The 13,001-nt window shown below is 36.7% G+C and overlaps 2 protein-coding genes across 3 annotated transcripts; one reads left to right on the forward strand and one right to left on the reverse strand.

The window, feature by feature from the left end:
* Positions 1-699: 699 nt before the first annotated feature.
* On the reverse strand, positions 700-4,413 carry LOC110893750 (putative uncharacterized protein YDL057W). The gene is made up of 6 exons (XM_022140871.2): positions 4,299-4,413; positions 3,900-4,030; positions 2,532-2,614; positions 2,343-2,464; positions 2,039-2,203; positions 700-1,405 (listed from the first exon to the last, which is right to left on the reverse strand). Exons 1-6 carry the CDS (start codon positions 4,339-4,341, stop codon positions 1,125-1,127), a joined length of 825 nt encoding a protein of 274 aa, XP_021996563.1. The 5' UTR covers positions 4,342-4,413; the 3' UTR covers positions 700-1,124.
* Positions 4,414-5,120: 707 nt separating this feature from the next.
* LOC110893749 (proteinaceous RNase P 1, chloroplastic/mitochondrial) lies at positions 5,121-12,636 on the forward strand. 2 transcript variants are annotated; one of them, XM_022140869.2, is made up of 7 exons: positions 5,121-6,629; positions 7,619-7,708; positions 8,947-9,128; positions 9,243-9,363; positions 9,489-9,557; positions 11,110-11,239; positions 12,218-12,636. In XM_022140869.2, the coding sequence occupies exons 1-7, from the start codon at positions 5,169-5,171 to the stop codon at positions 12,373-12,375; spliced, it is 2,211 nt and encodes a 736-aa protein (XP_021996561.1). In that variant the 5' UTR covers positions 5,121-5,168; the 3' UTR covers positions 12,376-12,636. The 2 variants fall into 2 exon arrangements, with proteins under 2 accessions (XP_021996561.1, XP_021996562.1); XM_022140870.2 differs by having other exon boundaries at positions 5,127-6,629; positions 12,174-12,636.
* Positions 12,637-13,001: the final 365 nt, after the last annotated feature.

Genomic DNA, 13,001 nt, shown 5'->3' on the forward strand with positions numbered 1-13,001 from the left:
AATGTATATAATACAGTTACAATTAATTTATAAAATCTTATGTCAATTTCTCTTTTTAAGTTATAATTATGGCATAAAATACACATCCTGACATAAAACATACAGTAAAAAATATAATATAAATGAGTTAAACGGGTTAACCATTCAACCTGACCCCTTTAGCTAAACGGGTTCACGGGTTCAACCCGAAACTAACCCGAACTCGTTTAGACTAAACCCGAACTCACAAATTCCGTGTTAGGTTCGTGTCGTGTTTTCAGACCGTGTTAGAAATTTACACCCCTACATTCCAACAATCGTCTATCGTGACAAACTTGCATCTAGTGATAATATGATCTTACGTTTTTGCGCCTAGTGATCTTGATGAGAACAGTGTTAATCACTGTATCGATCAACGTGTGTTACTGTGATTAATTATTCGGTCCTAACACTCTTCATGGTTGATATTGCAGGAATTTCAATGCCTTTATGACACATTGTTATGGCTTTTTGAAACACAAGTCAAACAAGTTCTTTATTTTGACATGTAATGGTGTGTAGGATAACAAGATTTTTGTCGATTCACGTCATACAAAAGATCATATTTGTTCGGTTTTCAATCTTTCTGTTGCGTATTTCGCCTTGAACCAGAATTGCTTGTTGTTTAATGCATAATAATAACATGAGCTTGTAGAATGGTTCATCATTGCGTATTTCGCCTTGACCGATATCCGATATTTTACCGCATTAACTGCTTAGATCATATGGCAATACAAATATTCTGCTTTAAATTTTAATTTGTTCAAAGAGTTAATTACTGTTTTCGTCCCTGTGGTTTGTCAACAATCACTATTTCAGTCCATTAGTTTAAAAATTGCGATTTCAGTCCCTGTGGTTTCACTTTCATAACCATTTCAGTCCACCTCGTAACAATTTCAGTCCCCGTACTAACAGAATAAATGGATTGAAATGGTTACGAAAGTGAAACCACAGGGACTGAAATGGTTATGAAAGTGAAACCAAAAGGACTGAAATCGTAATTTTTAAACTAATGGACTGAAATAGTGACTTTTGACAAACCACGGGGACGAAAACAGTAATTAACTCTTGTTCAAACTTCCAAGAACACATGTTTCTTCTAAGGATCATGCTCTATGCATATTGCCCTTTAAGAAATCTAAAACAACCGAAACTAATTCGTCTTTGTGGTTGTTGTAACCATGATCCGCCCCTTCGATGATTCTTAACTCATGGTTGGGTATGATTTTGTCAAACTCCATAGCATCTTCAACTGGAATGACTTCATCAACCGATCCGTGAACGGTCAACACCCTGCAATCTTGGTCAACTTTGAGTCCCGCTTCATGCATGTTTGTGTTTAGGCGTTCCATTAGACTTTCCTCCGTCACACGAAACAACAATTCTCCTAATAAGAAGATAGTTGTTATTCTACATATGGGTAGGTCATAACAAATTCGGGTCAAAACATGTAATTCTTTTGTACGTGTCAAAACTGGTTGGGTTGACCAGAACACTTTATATCAATAATTTCTTTTCTTAAAGATAATTAGTGTGTCAATATGAGTACATAAATTATATCATTTAAAGAAAAATATCGTTTTTTAATTAAAATGATTTAAGAAGATTTATGCATTAAAAAGCACTTTTGAGGGACTTTCGACCCATTAAAGATAAAATAAAACATAACCCGAATTGATCATTTAAAGAATGCACTTACCACATCCCCCCCCCCCCCCCCCAATCTACACACAGGTCTACCATGGTGTATCAATAGGTGAAGCTCGGACTCGTTTACTAAGCAAGCTTATTTTAGGTTCGGGCTCGCCTCGTTTACATGCTAGGCTCGACGAGCCTAACTAATTTCACATGCTAGGCTCGAGATCGGGCTCGATAAATAAACGAGATTTGATTAGGCTCAAGCTCAGCTCGGCTTGTTTCGAGCTTTTTCTTGAGCTGATCTCGAGTAGCTCGCGAGCCGCTCGGCTCATTTGCACCCCTAGACTCACTATCATAAATTCATAATTGTAAATGGTTAAACCTGTTTTCGAATGGACATCAATAAAACCATCTTTTTTCACTCTTTCCATATAATCTTTTCCCAAACGCTCCTCAATGCCCCTATCCATCTTATATCGACCAGACACGTTAATAACCGTGTGAACATCGTGATGTAAAGACGCATATAAGACCACCACATTCCCACCTGCAAAAAAAATATTATATTTTTCGGTCTATTCTATTAGCTCTGAAGCTAAAATCTATATTGACTTACAAAGTCAAAGTCAAACTGAAGTTGAAGCTTGTTTGACTTCAAGAAGTCAAAATTAGCTAAAATAACATACCTTTACTATGTCCAATAATTGCACTTACAACACGATTTTCTGCAGTGAAATGTTGGGTTACTGCGTGTAAGTCATCAACCTCCTTAGAGTAATTACCAAATTGAAATAAACCTTCACTTTCCCTGAAATACGACAATTAGTATATTTGACTTTAAAAGTCAAAGTGCATCATTTAACATTCCGACTTACCCATTTCCCGAAAAATCAAAGCGAAATGCACTAATGCCGTGTTTTTCTAATGCAAAAGCGAGTTCCACCATCATACTGTACTCCTGCATAAAGAACAAGCTCACAATTAGAAGTGACGGTTTTGACCAGTATAATTATGAGCCAGGTCGATTTGGGTTCTTTTACAATCAAACGGGTCAAAAGTTACCCAAAGTATATTTCCAATGCATCAAACTCTTAAATCAATTTATTCAAAAAAAGGATTAAGACTGATAATATAGCTTCCGTAATCTTGCTTAACGTATTAATTATTTATAGAAAATAGTTAACTGGACAAAAAGGGGTTGACCCAACCTATTTTGATCCGTTACCCGACCCGCCCATTTTGCCAACTTTACTTACAAATTTTACGTTGAATCATTTCATTGGCAAAGGCAAAGCCTTTAAACACCTTGGGAGGGAGAGGTCTTGGGTTCAAGTCCTACAGACGACAGGAATAAAAGAAATTTGCCGTTCAAAAAAAAAATTAGAAGGTTTATAAAACTATATTGTTTTAATGTAATTTTATCAAAAGGGTTTTTTCACTTAAATTTGGGCGTGCAACAACACCATACACACATGTGGTAACTGGTAACACAATGCTTTTTAACTATATTAGTTGTGATCTAAATACAAAAACTGAAGTTCTATCTTTACGCTGGCTATGCAAATGTAAAATATCGTTGTCAAATATCGGTACTGATATTATCGGCGATATTGACTGATATCAGTACCTATCTTCTTAGTTCTACCATTCGTCTTTCTTCTTATTGCTGCTATTAGTGTTTTAAGTCTTAATTGTTAATGTTTTAAGTCTTAATCAGTTCATACTTGTTAGTGTTAAATTGCTATATACGAATTCTGCATGATATTAAAATTATCGATATCCCACCGATATCTCAAATATTAGTCCTTGACGGATATCCGATATTTTACCGCATTAACTGCATAGTACACTGGACGCACTTAACCTTAAATTGAATATAAGACCCTAACTTGTTGTCTTTTTTGTTGTTGCAAGAGCTTAAAGATCCATTTTGGTGCTAAAGTTTGCAGCTTTTTTGCCTATGTGCTTTTGGCAAGGGCGTAGCTTTCAAGGGGCGCCCGACCCCCCGAACTTTTCGCTCAGTAGTGTTATGTATGTACGTTTCGTGTAGAATTTTTTAGGTATATACGTTTTCGACCCCCCAGTTTTATAAAAAAAATTACTTATATAGAATTTTTAGGTTCGGTGACTTCCGACCCACTGGTGGAAATTTTCAAGCTTCGCCACTGGCTTTTGGGTTATAATACATTCATCTTATCTACCTAAACAACATATATAAAAGTAAGCGAAAAAAGAAGATGCACCTTGGAGTCTCGGAAGCCATGGCACAATATTACAATCTCTTTGGACCGGGTTTCGTGTAACAAACCCACAAGTTTTTCACCACACTTGTTTTGTATAACTATTCTCTTCTTCTGTTCATGTTGTTCAACCCCTGAAACAATTACAATTTTATTGATTATTGGATGCAAGTTCTCAAATCTTGTAGCAAAACCTTAAGGTCAAAGGGGTAATCTTTTAAGTTTTAACTAACTTTATTCATAATCCTAAGTTTGTGACTGAAACAGAGGTTTCGTTTCTTTATTAGTTGTAAAATCAAATGGGTGCATAGGATCACGACTGCTGGCTGAAACTAACCCTAAAAGGAAGTGAATTTAGTGTGAATTGAAGTAGGTATACATAAAGATCGGTTGAAAACTGACCTGGGTTTTGATCGATGGTGGTGGTGGAGTCGCCGGCGGCCATCGTCTTCTGCTTGTGTTGAGAGTCAGAGTGGTTGTTAATAGGTGGTAATCCTTGTTTCAGTAATATTCTTAAGGTAGTAATTATTATTATAATATGCGGAATTAAGGTTTGTACGTAATTTATGATTTTGTACATGCGTGATTTCTGATTTTATTTATGTTTCTAATGACTGGACATAAGTAAACAAAACAAACGACCATGACCGGACGTAAAGGAACGTATTAACAAACGTTCACGAATGCAATCGAATGAGCACGACCTTTGTTTGTGTTCATTAATTTAATTCATCCAGCAGAATCTCTTGTTCATATTCGTTCATTTATTAAATGGTTCGTTTATTAAATGAACGAACTTCACGCTAACATTCAGTTCCTCACAACTCTAAGTTTAACATACTTTATTTTTCTGATTAACGAACCAAACCGATACCGATTGCATACCCATCCCGTTAGTTGGTATGAACAATAACCCTTTTTTTAAGTTTCGGTAGTTTCATGGCTCTCTTTTACCTTGCGTGTGTTAACGTAAAAAAAGTTGAATACATAATTGTATTTGGATATAAAAAATACCGTAACAAGGTCGTAACCTGACGAAGAGTCTAAAACGGAATTCCTTCCACATTATGTGGGGGGAATTCCGCTCGTATGTACTTAAAAACAAAGTTTTAAATACACTAGAATTAGGTACACATAATAATACTTTACAAAGGGTGTAAATAAAGTTTCATCAAAATTTAAAGGGCAAAAGGTATGAAAACATAGCCTCATCCAAATATATAATCTAATCTAATCCGAAAGTGAACAACTTCTCCATACAAACGGCCTCAAATGGCCTTGTCTTCCACCTTCAAACCTCTACACCCCCAAAGCCAACTTAACCCCTTCACACTCTGCAAGTACCCATCTTCTCTTTCTTCCAATTTCCCACATGGGGTTTCCATTTCCTCACCAAAGATCCCACCTTTACTTCAAATTCAAGCACACACCACCACTCACTCAGAACCAAAACCCTCATCCCCAAAGCAAGAACACCCAAAACCCACAATCAGTAGAAGAATTCTTGACAAAATACAACAAGGGTTTTCATCTTTTGAGTCAAAAAATCAAAAATTTGACAACTTGGGTGCTAAAGTTAAAGATTCAAGAAACAGGGTTGATGGGTTGAATGAAAAGATTCATAAAAATGTGAACTTGAATAAGAAAGATGAGGGGGTTGGAAAGAGGGGTAAAAAGGGTAAAAAGGGTAAATTTGATTCACCTGTAGCTGTTGTCCGTGTTGCTTTAGAAATTTGTTCGAAATTAGGGGATGTTATGGGTGCAATTAGGGTTTTCGATTTAGCGAAAAGAGAAGGGATAAACTTAGGGCAGTATCATTATGCTGTGATTTTGTATCTTTGTTCTTCAGCTGCTGTAGGGGTTGTCCAGCCTGCTAAAAGCGGGCGAACCGGTCCGAACCCGAATAGTGGAAATCTTGAAGAACAGACTCATAAGTTAGATACAGTTTGTCAGACTTTAGACGGGTTAATCCGGTTTATAGACGAACATGAGGATTTATCGGTTAGAACCGAGATTAAAGTAGGTGAAGATGTTAAAGAATATGCACTCAAAAGGGGTTTCGAAATCTATAACGAAATGTTGTCGGATAAAGTCCCAATGAATGAAGCGATATTGACGTCCTTAGCAAGAATGGCGATGTCTCGAAACGATGGTGATATGGCGTTCGAGTTAGTGAAACAAATGAAGGATTTGGGGATAAACCCTAGGTTACGATCGTACGGTCCTGCGTTATCGGTTTTTTGCAAAACCGGGAATCTTGAAAAGGCGTTTGAAATCGAAGAACACATGCTGGCGCACGGTGTGTATCCGGAAGAGCCTGAATTGGAACTATTGTTGAGTGTGAGTGTAGAAGCTAATAGAAGTGATAAAGTTTATTACTTGTTGCATAAGTTGAGAACTAGTGTAAGAAAAGTGTCACCGTCTACTGCGAGTTTGATCAAAAAGTGGTTTAAAAGCAGAACCGCGTCGAGAATCGGGAAAAGAAAATGGGATCAGGAGGTGATTAATCGAGCGGTTGAAAATGGCGGTGGAGGGTGGCACGGGCAAGGGTGGTTGGGTAGCGGAAAGTGGACGGTTGTAAGATCCGTTGTCGGAAAAGATGGATTGTGTCGATGTTGTGGTGAAAAATTGGCAACGATTGATCTTGATCCGATAGAGACCGAACTGTTTGCTGAATCGGTTGCTAAAATCGCTAGAGAAAGAGAGCGGAATTCGAGTTTTGAGAAATTTCAAGTATGACAATATTCTACTATACTCCTTATTAGTATTAATGTTAGGGTTGCAAACGAACCGAACGACCTTGTTCGTGTTCGTGTGCTAAGAAACATATATGTGTTCACGAACTGTTGATGAACACTTACCGAATGAGATTTTATGTTCGTGTTCGTTTGTTAAGGAAGTTAATATGTTCGTGTTCGTTTGTTAATTTTAGGCAACGAATGAAAATGAACACAAACTACTTTCATGAACACAAATGGAAACAAACGAACCCAAACAAGCGTTCATAATATGAATATATAATACACTGACACATATTAAATATTTTAGAGTAAATTACAAAAATCGTCCTTTATGTATGTCACTTATTGCAAACTGTGTCCTTTGTCCTCAATAATTACAGAAAACGTACTCGATGTTTGCAAACCCTTGCAAGTTATGTCCTTTAGCCCTAACTCAGTTAATTTTTGTGGTTAAATCTGACCAAATGGACTCCACATGAGGGTATTTTTGTGGTTAAATCTGAACAAATGGACATCACATGAGAGTAAAATGACCAAAATACCCTCATGTGGGCGGCAAACATAGAGTATGTTTTCTGTAATTATTGAAGACAAAGGACACATTTTGCAATAAGTGACATACATAAAGGACGATTTTTGTAATTTACTCAATATTTTATTTGTTGGAGTTTTGAAGTATTTAAATAAAATCTAAAAACACTAATGAACTATCGAGTATAAACGAACACGTTACCGAACGTTCACGAACATAAATGAATGAATGCGGCCTCTGTTCATGTTCGTTAACGAACATGAAAATTCTTGTTCGTGTTCGGTTGTTTAACAAACGAACTTCGCGTCGGACAATTCACGAAGTGTTCGCTAAACGTTCGGTTCGTTTGCCGCCCTAATTAATGTTATACATACATGCATATCCCATTTAGTTAATATTTGAAATGAAAATCGAAAGTTCTTGAATGTATTATTTTTGTTCGCTTTTAGAAATGGCTTGATTACTACGGACCGTTTGAAGCAGTTGTAGATGGAGCAAATGTTGGTCTTTTCAGCCAAAGAAGGTTTAAACCATCCAAGGCAAGTTAAAGATTCGTTATAGGTGGCAAAATGGGTCGGGTTAGGTAATGGGTCAAAAAGGGTCGGGCTGAAAGTGCACTTTTAAACAGCGAGTCGCAGTGGGTCGGGCCGGGTTAAACCACAAACACCTTTTGTTCACTTATTCATATTTTATGCATATATTTTTTTAGGATAAAAATGCCATATTCGTCCATGAGGTTTGGTCAGTTTTGCGACTTTCATCCAAAGGTTTGTTTTTTCGCATCTGGATCCAAAAGGTTTGAAATCTTGCAATTTTCATCCGGCTCGTTAACTCCATCCATTTTTTCTCCGTTAAGTCAGGTGTATTTCTGTCTTTTTTGTTAACTTAAAGGGCAGTTCGGTCTTTTCCACTTTATGTACAAGCATTTAGCATAATGTACAAGTATTCAAAAGACCGAATTGCCCAAGTTAACAAAAAGACGAAAATACCCCTGACTTAACAGAGAAAAATGGATGGAATTAACGAGCCAGATGAAAATGGCAAGGTTTCAAACCTTTTGAATCCAGATGCGGAAAAACAAACCTTTGGACGAAAGTCGCAAGACTGGCCAAACCTCAGGGACGAAAATGACATTTTACTCTTTTTTAAAGGGTGTACCTATTGGCACACCCATTTGCCTATCTAGACACCTTAAAAGATGTTTTTTTGTCCTTATATGCACACCCTGCAGTGTCGAACTGTGGCCAAATCTCGGTGTTTTGGTCCGGTTAACCTAACAAAGACTGACGGGTTTCTGACGGGTCTGTTGACCGGACCAAAACGCCGAGCTTTGGCCGCGTTTTGGTCCTGTCAACCAGACAAAAGATTGACAAAAGACTGACACCTGGTCTGGTTGACAGGACCAAAACGCGACCAAAGCTCGGCGTTTTGGTCCGGTCAACAGACCCGTCAGACACCCGTCAGTCTTTGTCTGGTTAACCGGACCAAAACGCCGCGTTTTGGCCACAATTCGACACTGCAGTGTGTGCACATAAGGACAAAAAACACTTTTTTGGGGTGACTATCTACACACCGAGTGTGTAGATAGTTTGGGCCTTTTTAAACAACAAACACTCGCGGACACTTATAAGTGCGAGGCCTTTGACCCGTCTCAACATCTTCATTGTTACTAAAACATAACCCAAATCGACCTTAGATCCGTCTGACCCGTTTCTTTTTAAGCTAAATTTGTTTATACATGTTATATTCGTAACTTTTTTTCGTGTTATAACTTTAGGTCAATACTATTGCAAATGGTATTAGGCAGATGCTTCCTTCTAAAAGATGGCCATTGGTTATACTACACAATAGACGTATAACCGGTGATAAAATGGACGAAGGGATAAATAAAACACTAGTTGAAAAGTGGAAAAATGCTGATGCACTTTACGCAACACCTACCGGATCAAACGATGATTGGTAAGTTTCATTTCCATCACATTTTTCTATTGTTTTTTTTTTTGGGGGGGGGGGGATAGAGCACGGTCCTCCCAACCGCCGGAGTGAATTAAAGTGTGACGTTCTTTTTGTCAGGTACTGGTTGTATGCAGCTATAAAATTTAAGTGCTTACTTGTGACTAACGATGAAATGAGAGACCATTTGTTTCAACTTTTGGGGAATGATTTTTTCCCTAAATGGAAAGAAAGGCATCAGGCGAGCAATAACTTCATTTTTTTAATTATATTTACGTCAAATTAAAGTCAAAGTAGTTTGTTTGACTAAAGAAAGTCAAATCAAGCGAATTTACGAGCTTTTATTTTTTTTTTTTCTAATTTCAGGTTCGGTTCCATTTTTCTGAAACGGGTCCTGTGTACCGCATGCCGCCTCCATGTTCTGTTGTGATACAGGTTAGTGATTACTGATTAGTATTCGGTACTTGAATGTCATCTTTTGGTGTTGTGTGAATGACAGAAAGCCAAAACACACATTTAACGTTAAAATAAAGGAAAAATTACAAGTTTTGTCCTTTATCTTTATACCACTTTTCAGGCGGTGTCCTTTTTAACGAATGTTGACAGGCGGTGTCCTTAACTAGGTATTTTGTTGCAAGTTTAGTCCTTTACACCCAACCCAGTTAAAAAACCCTGTTAATTGTTGGGTGTAAAGGACTAAACTTGAAACAAAATACCTAGGTAAAGGACTAAACTTGCAACAAAATACCTAGTAAAGGACACCGCATGTCAACAATTAACAGGGTTTTTTAACTGGGTTGGGTGTAAAGGACTAAACTTGCAACAAAATACCTAGTCAAGGACACCGCCTGTCAACAATTAACAGGGTTTTTTAACTGGGTTGGGTGTAAAGGACTAAACTTGCAACAAAATACCTAGTAAAGGACACCGCTTGTCAACATTCGTTAAAAAGGACACCGCCTGAAAAGTGGTATAAAGATAAAGGACAAAACTTGTAATTTTTCCTAAAATAAAGGGTGAAAATGCATGAAATAGAAATGAACCTTACCTTTTTTCTTGATTTTACCTACTGGCTTTATATGCTGGGCGCCAGTAGAAACCAGCTTGTGTCAATTATCGATTTTAGCAACCAATACCACCACGACTGATTTTACTTGTAAATTGCTAATGTGGTAATTGATTCAAGCCAACTGTCGCAAAGGATGCCACATGTGCAGAAAATGCTTAAGCGAAAAAAAACTTTAAAATGAAATTTGTTCTCAAGTTTTAAAAAAGTGAGTCTTTTTTAAATTAAATTTAATAATACCTTTAAAATGTCACATGAGATGCCAAATGTCATACAAAAGGCTCTTAACTTGAGACGGTACGCGACCACCAATATAACCTGCGTAATTATGCAAATAACGTGCGTAATTAGGGTTAACCTAACCCATGCGTAACTATGCAAATAACATGCATAATTATGTATTATAACGTGCATATTTTAAAAATGAATATGAGTAATTTACTCGCGCACCGTCGCACGTTAAGGGGCTATTGTATGTTAACCTTCCCCTATATATGCATACACTAAATTGACAATGAATTTTACATCACATTTTAAAAGAACAACGTATAATGATCTGCTACCGTTGAACATGCCATTCGTTTGTTGCTAATATCGGTAATAATGGGTAAGTGACTTTTATGTTACACTTAATGTTAAAGCAAGCTTTGTATCTAAAATCAGGAAGAAGTGTATACTTTGTTTCTATTTCGTGTAGTTTGCCCTAAAAATATGGATTAATGAAAGATAAGATACATGTATCAAGTATAAACAGGGGCGCAGGATCATGGGGGGGGGGGGGGGGATTTTTCGCTCAGCAGTGTTATATATGTAGTTTTCGTATAGAAATTTTTGGGTATATACGTTTTCGCCCCCCCCCCCCCCCCCCGGTTTTCGAAAGCAAGCTTCGCCACTGAGTATAAGTCTTTTGATACGCACCAGGAATCACGAAAAGGCCATTGGCATATTCCTATAGCTTCAGAAGAAGATTCCGAAGATGATCGAGTGTGGATATGTGTTACGCGCGATAAATCAAGTAAAAATAGCCAAGAACATATCGAAGTAACCGAAGGTAACTATGAAGTTTGATTTGGGTGTTTCATTTATCATTTTGTCGGTCTCTTTCTAAAATCACATTGCAAATCTTGTTCGTTTTCTCGCTAATCTTTTAAACGTCGGTCTCTTTCTAAAATCGCATTGCAAATATTGTTCGTTTTCTCGCTAATCTTTAAACGATCTAGGGATAATGTATTTACACGACACCGAAGTATTTAAAAGGATTCACTTAGACGCCCGACTATTAGAACAACTTTACAAGCCACCTCAGCTTAGTTTCATTTATACTAATTCTGGCAAAAATAACTTGTTGGAAAAGTATGAAATATCGAAAATTCTCCCAACTTTAAAGCTTATACCACATTTGAAAATTAAAAAAAGAGTAAAATGCCATTTTCGTCCTTGAGGTTTGGCCAGTTTTGCGACTTTCGTCCAAAGGTTTGTTTTTCCGCATCTGGATCCAAAAGGTTTGAAATCTTGCCATTTTCATCCGGCTCGTTAACTCCATCCGTTTTCTCCGTTAAGTCAGGGGTATTTCCATCTTTTTTGTTAACTTAAAGGGCAATTCGGTCTTTTTCACTTTATGTAAAAAGACCGAATTGCCCTTCAAGTTAACAAAAAAGACGGAAATACCCCAGACTTAACGGAGAAAAATGGTTGGAGTTAATGAGCCAGATGAAAATGTCAAGATTTAAAATCTTTTGGATCCGGATGCGGAAAAACAAACCTTTGGACGAAAGTCGCAAAACTGGCCAAACCTCAGGGACGAAAATGGCATTTTACTCACAGAAAAAAAAAAAAAAACCAAAGATGCCCATGAACCTACACAAATGTTTTTTGGTCAATTCATGTAAAGGGATTCTTTTTAGTAGATTCAGGGGTATTTTTATCATTTGACAATTTTAAATGTAACAATGCTTTTAAAGTTGAGGGCTTTTTGTGATCACTAGAATCGGGTCGAAAAAACGCTTCAAAGGGTTTGATTCTGGAACAGAAAGCAGCCATGGGAGCGACAAAAAGACGTCTCGAGAAATCTGTGGAAGTTTAAAAGAAATCATGTTGTCATCTTTTCAACTAAATCAAGATACAGTTTTGACTCAAATAATAGCAGCAGAGAAGGTTGGTGACTGTGTGATAGATTTCCAAATATGATGATGTGGTATGGGTTTGACTCTGAAGACTTTGACTTTAGTTGACCATCCAATGGAGCTGACCCAAGATTTTCCTGAAGAAAGCTACAATTTCATTTGTTGGGTACCAATGAATGAATCATCTTTCTTAAGGGCCATTTATGTAAAAGAACTTGTCTGGGTAATTATTATATTTTGGTTTTTTTTTTTTTTTTTTTTATGTTGGTTACCAATTATTCATCTTTATGTCTAATTGAAAATGAAAATTGGAAGAAAAAAAAAATCTGGTCTGGATTAGAGTTCATTGATGGAAGGTTTGATTCATTTATGAATGGATCGTTGTATGGTTAAATTTAAGTATTTAACGGGTTAAATAGAAAATAGCTAAAAACGTGACAACCTTGTTGTACCTCGTCTTAATCTATTTTTAATACATACAACATCCTTAATTGTTTTCTTTAAATCATACAAAATTATTGTACCAGTATCGTTTTAATAATCATAATCAACATTAATAATTTATAAAAACCTAATAAATACACTGATAGTGAAAATTTCACGGATCATCCATGTAGTTCTGTAAATTACAAATTTTATTTTTCAACTTCTAAAATCACGTGGTTTTTTTTCTTTTAAAATGTGTAACAC

The sequence above is a fragment of the Helianthus annuus genome, chromosome 12, assembly GCF_002127325.2.
Source record: "Helianthus annuus cultivar XRQ/B chromosome 12, HanXRQr2.0-SUNRISE, whole genome shotgun sequence".
In the NCBI taxonomy this organism is placed as follows: Eukaryota; Viridiplantae; Streptophyta; class Magnoliopsida; order Asterales; family Asteraceae; genus Helianthus; species Helianthus annuus.

Excerpts from the sequence above, each read along its gene's own strand:
- LOC110893750 (XM_022140871.2), bottom strand. The coding sequence starts at position 4,341 with ATGGCCGCCGGCGACTCCACCACCACCATCGATCAAAACCCAG. Across the intron at positions 4,031-4,298 it reads CACCATCGATCAAAACCCAG|GGGTTGAACAACATGAACAG; the intron begins GTCAGTTTTCAA and ends TAATTGTTTCAG. Across the intron at positions 2,615-3,899 it reads ATGGCTTCCGAGACTCCAAG|GAGTACAGTATGATGGTGGA; the intron begins GTGCATCTTCTT and ends TTCTTTATGCAG.
- LOC110893749 (XM_022140869.2), top strand. The coding sequence starts at position 5,169 with ATGGCCTTGTCTTCCACCTTCAAACCTCTACACCCCCAAAGCCAACTT. Across the intron at positions 6,630-7,618 it reads CGAGTTTTGAGAAATTTCAA|AAATGGCTTGATTACTACGG; the intron begins GTATGACAATAT and ends GTTCGCTTTTAG. Across the intron at positions 7,709-8,946 it reads GAAGGTTTAAACCATCCAAG|GTCAATACTATTGCAAATGG; the intron begins GCAAGTTAAAGA and ends TTATAACTTTAG.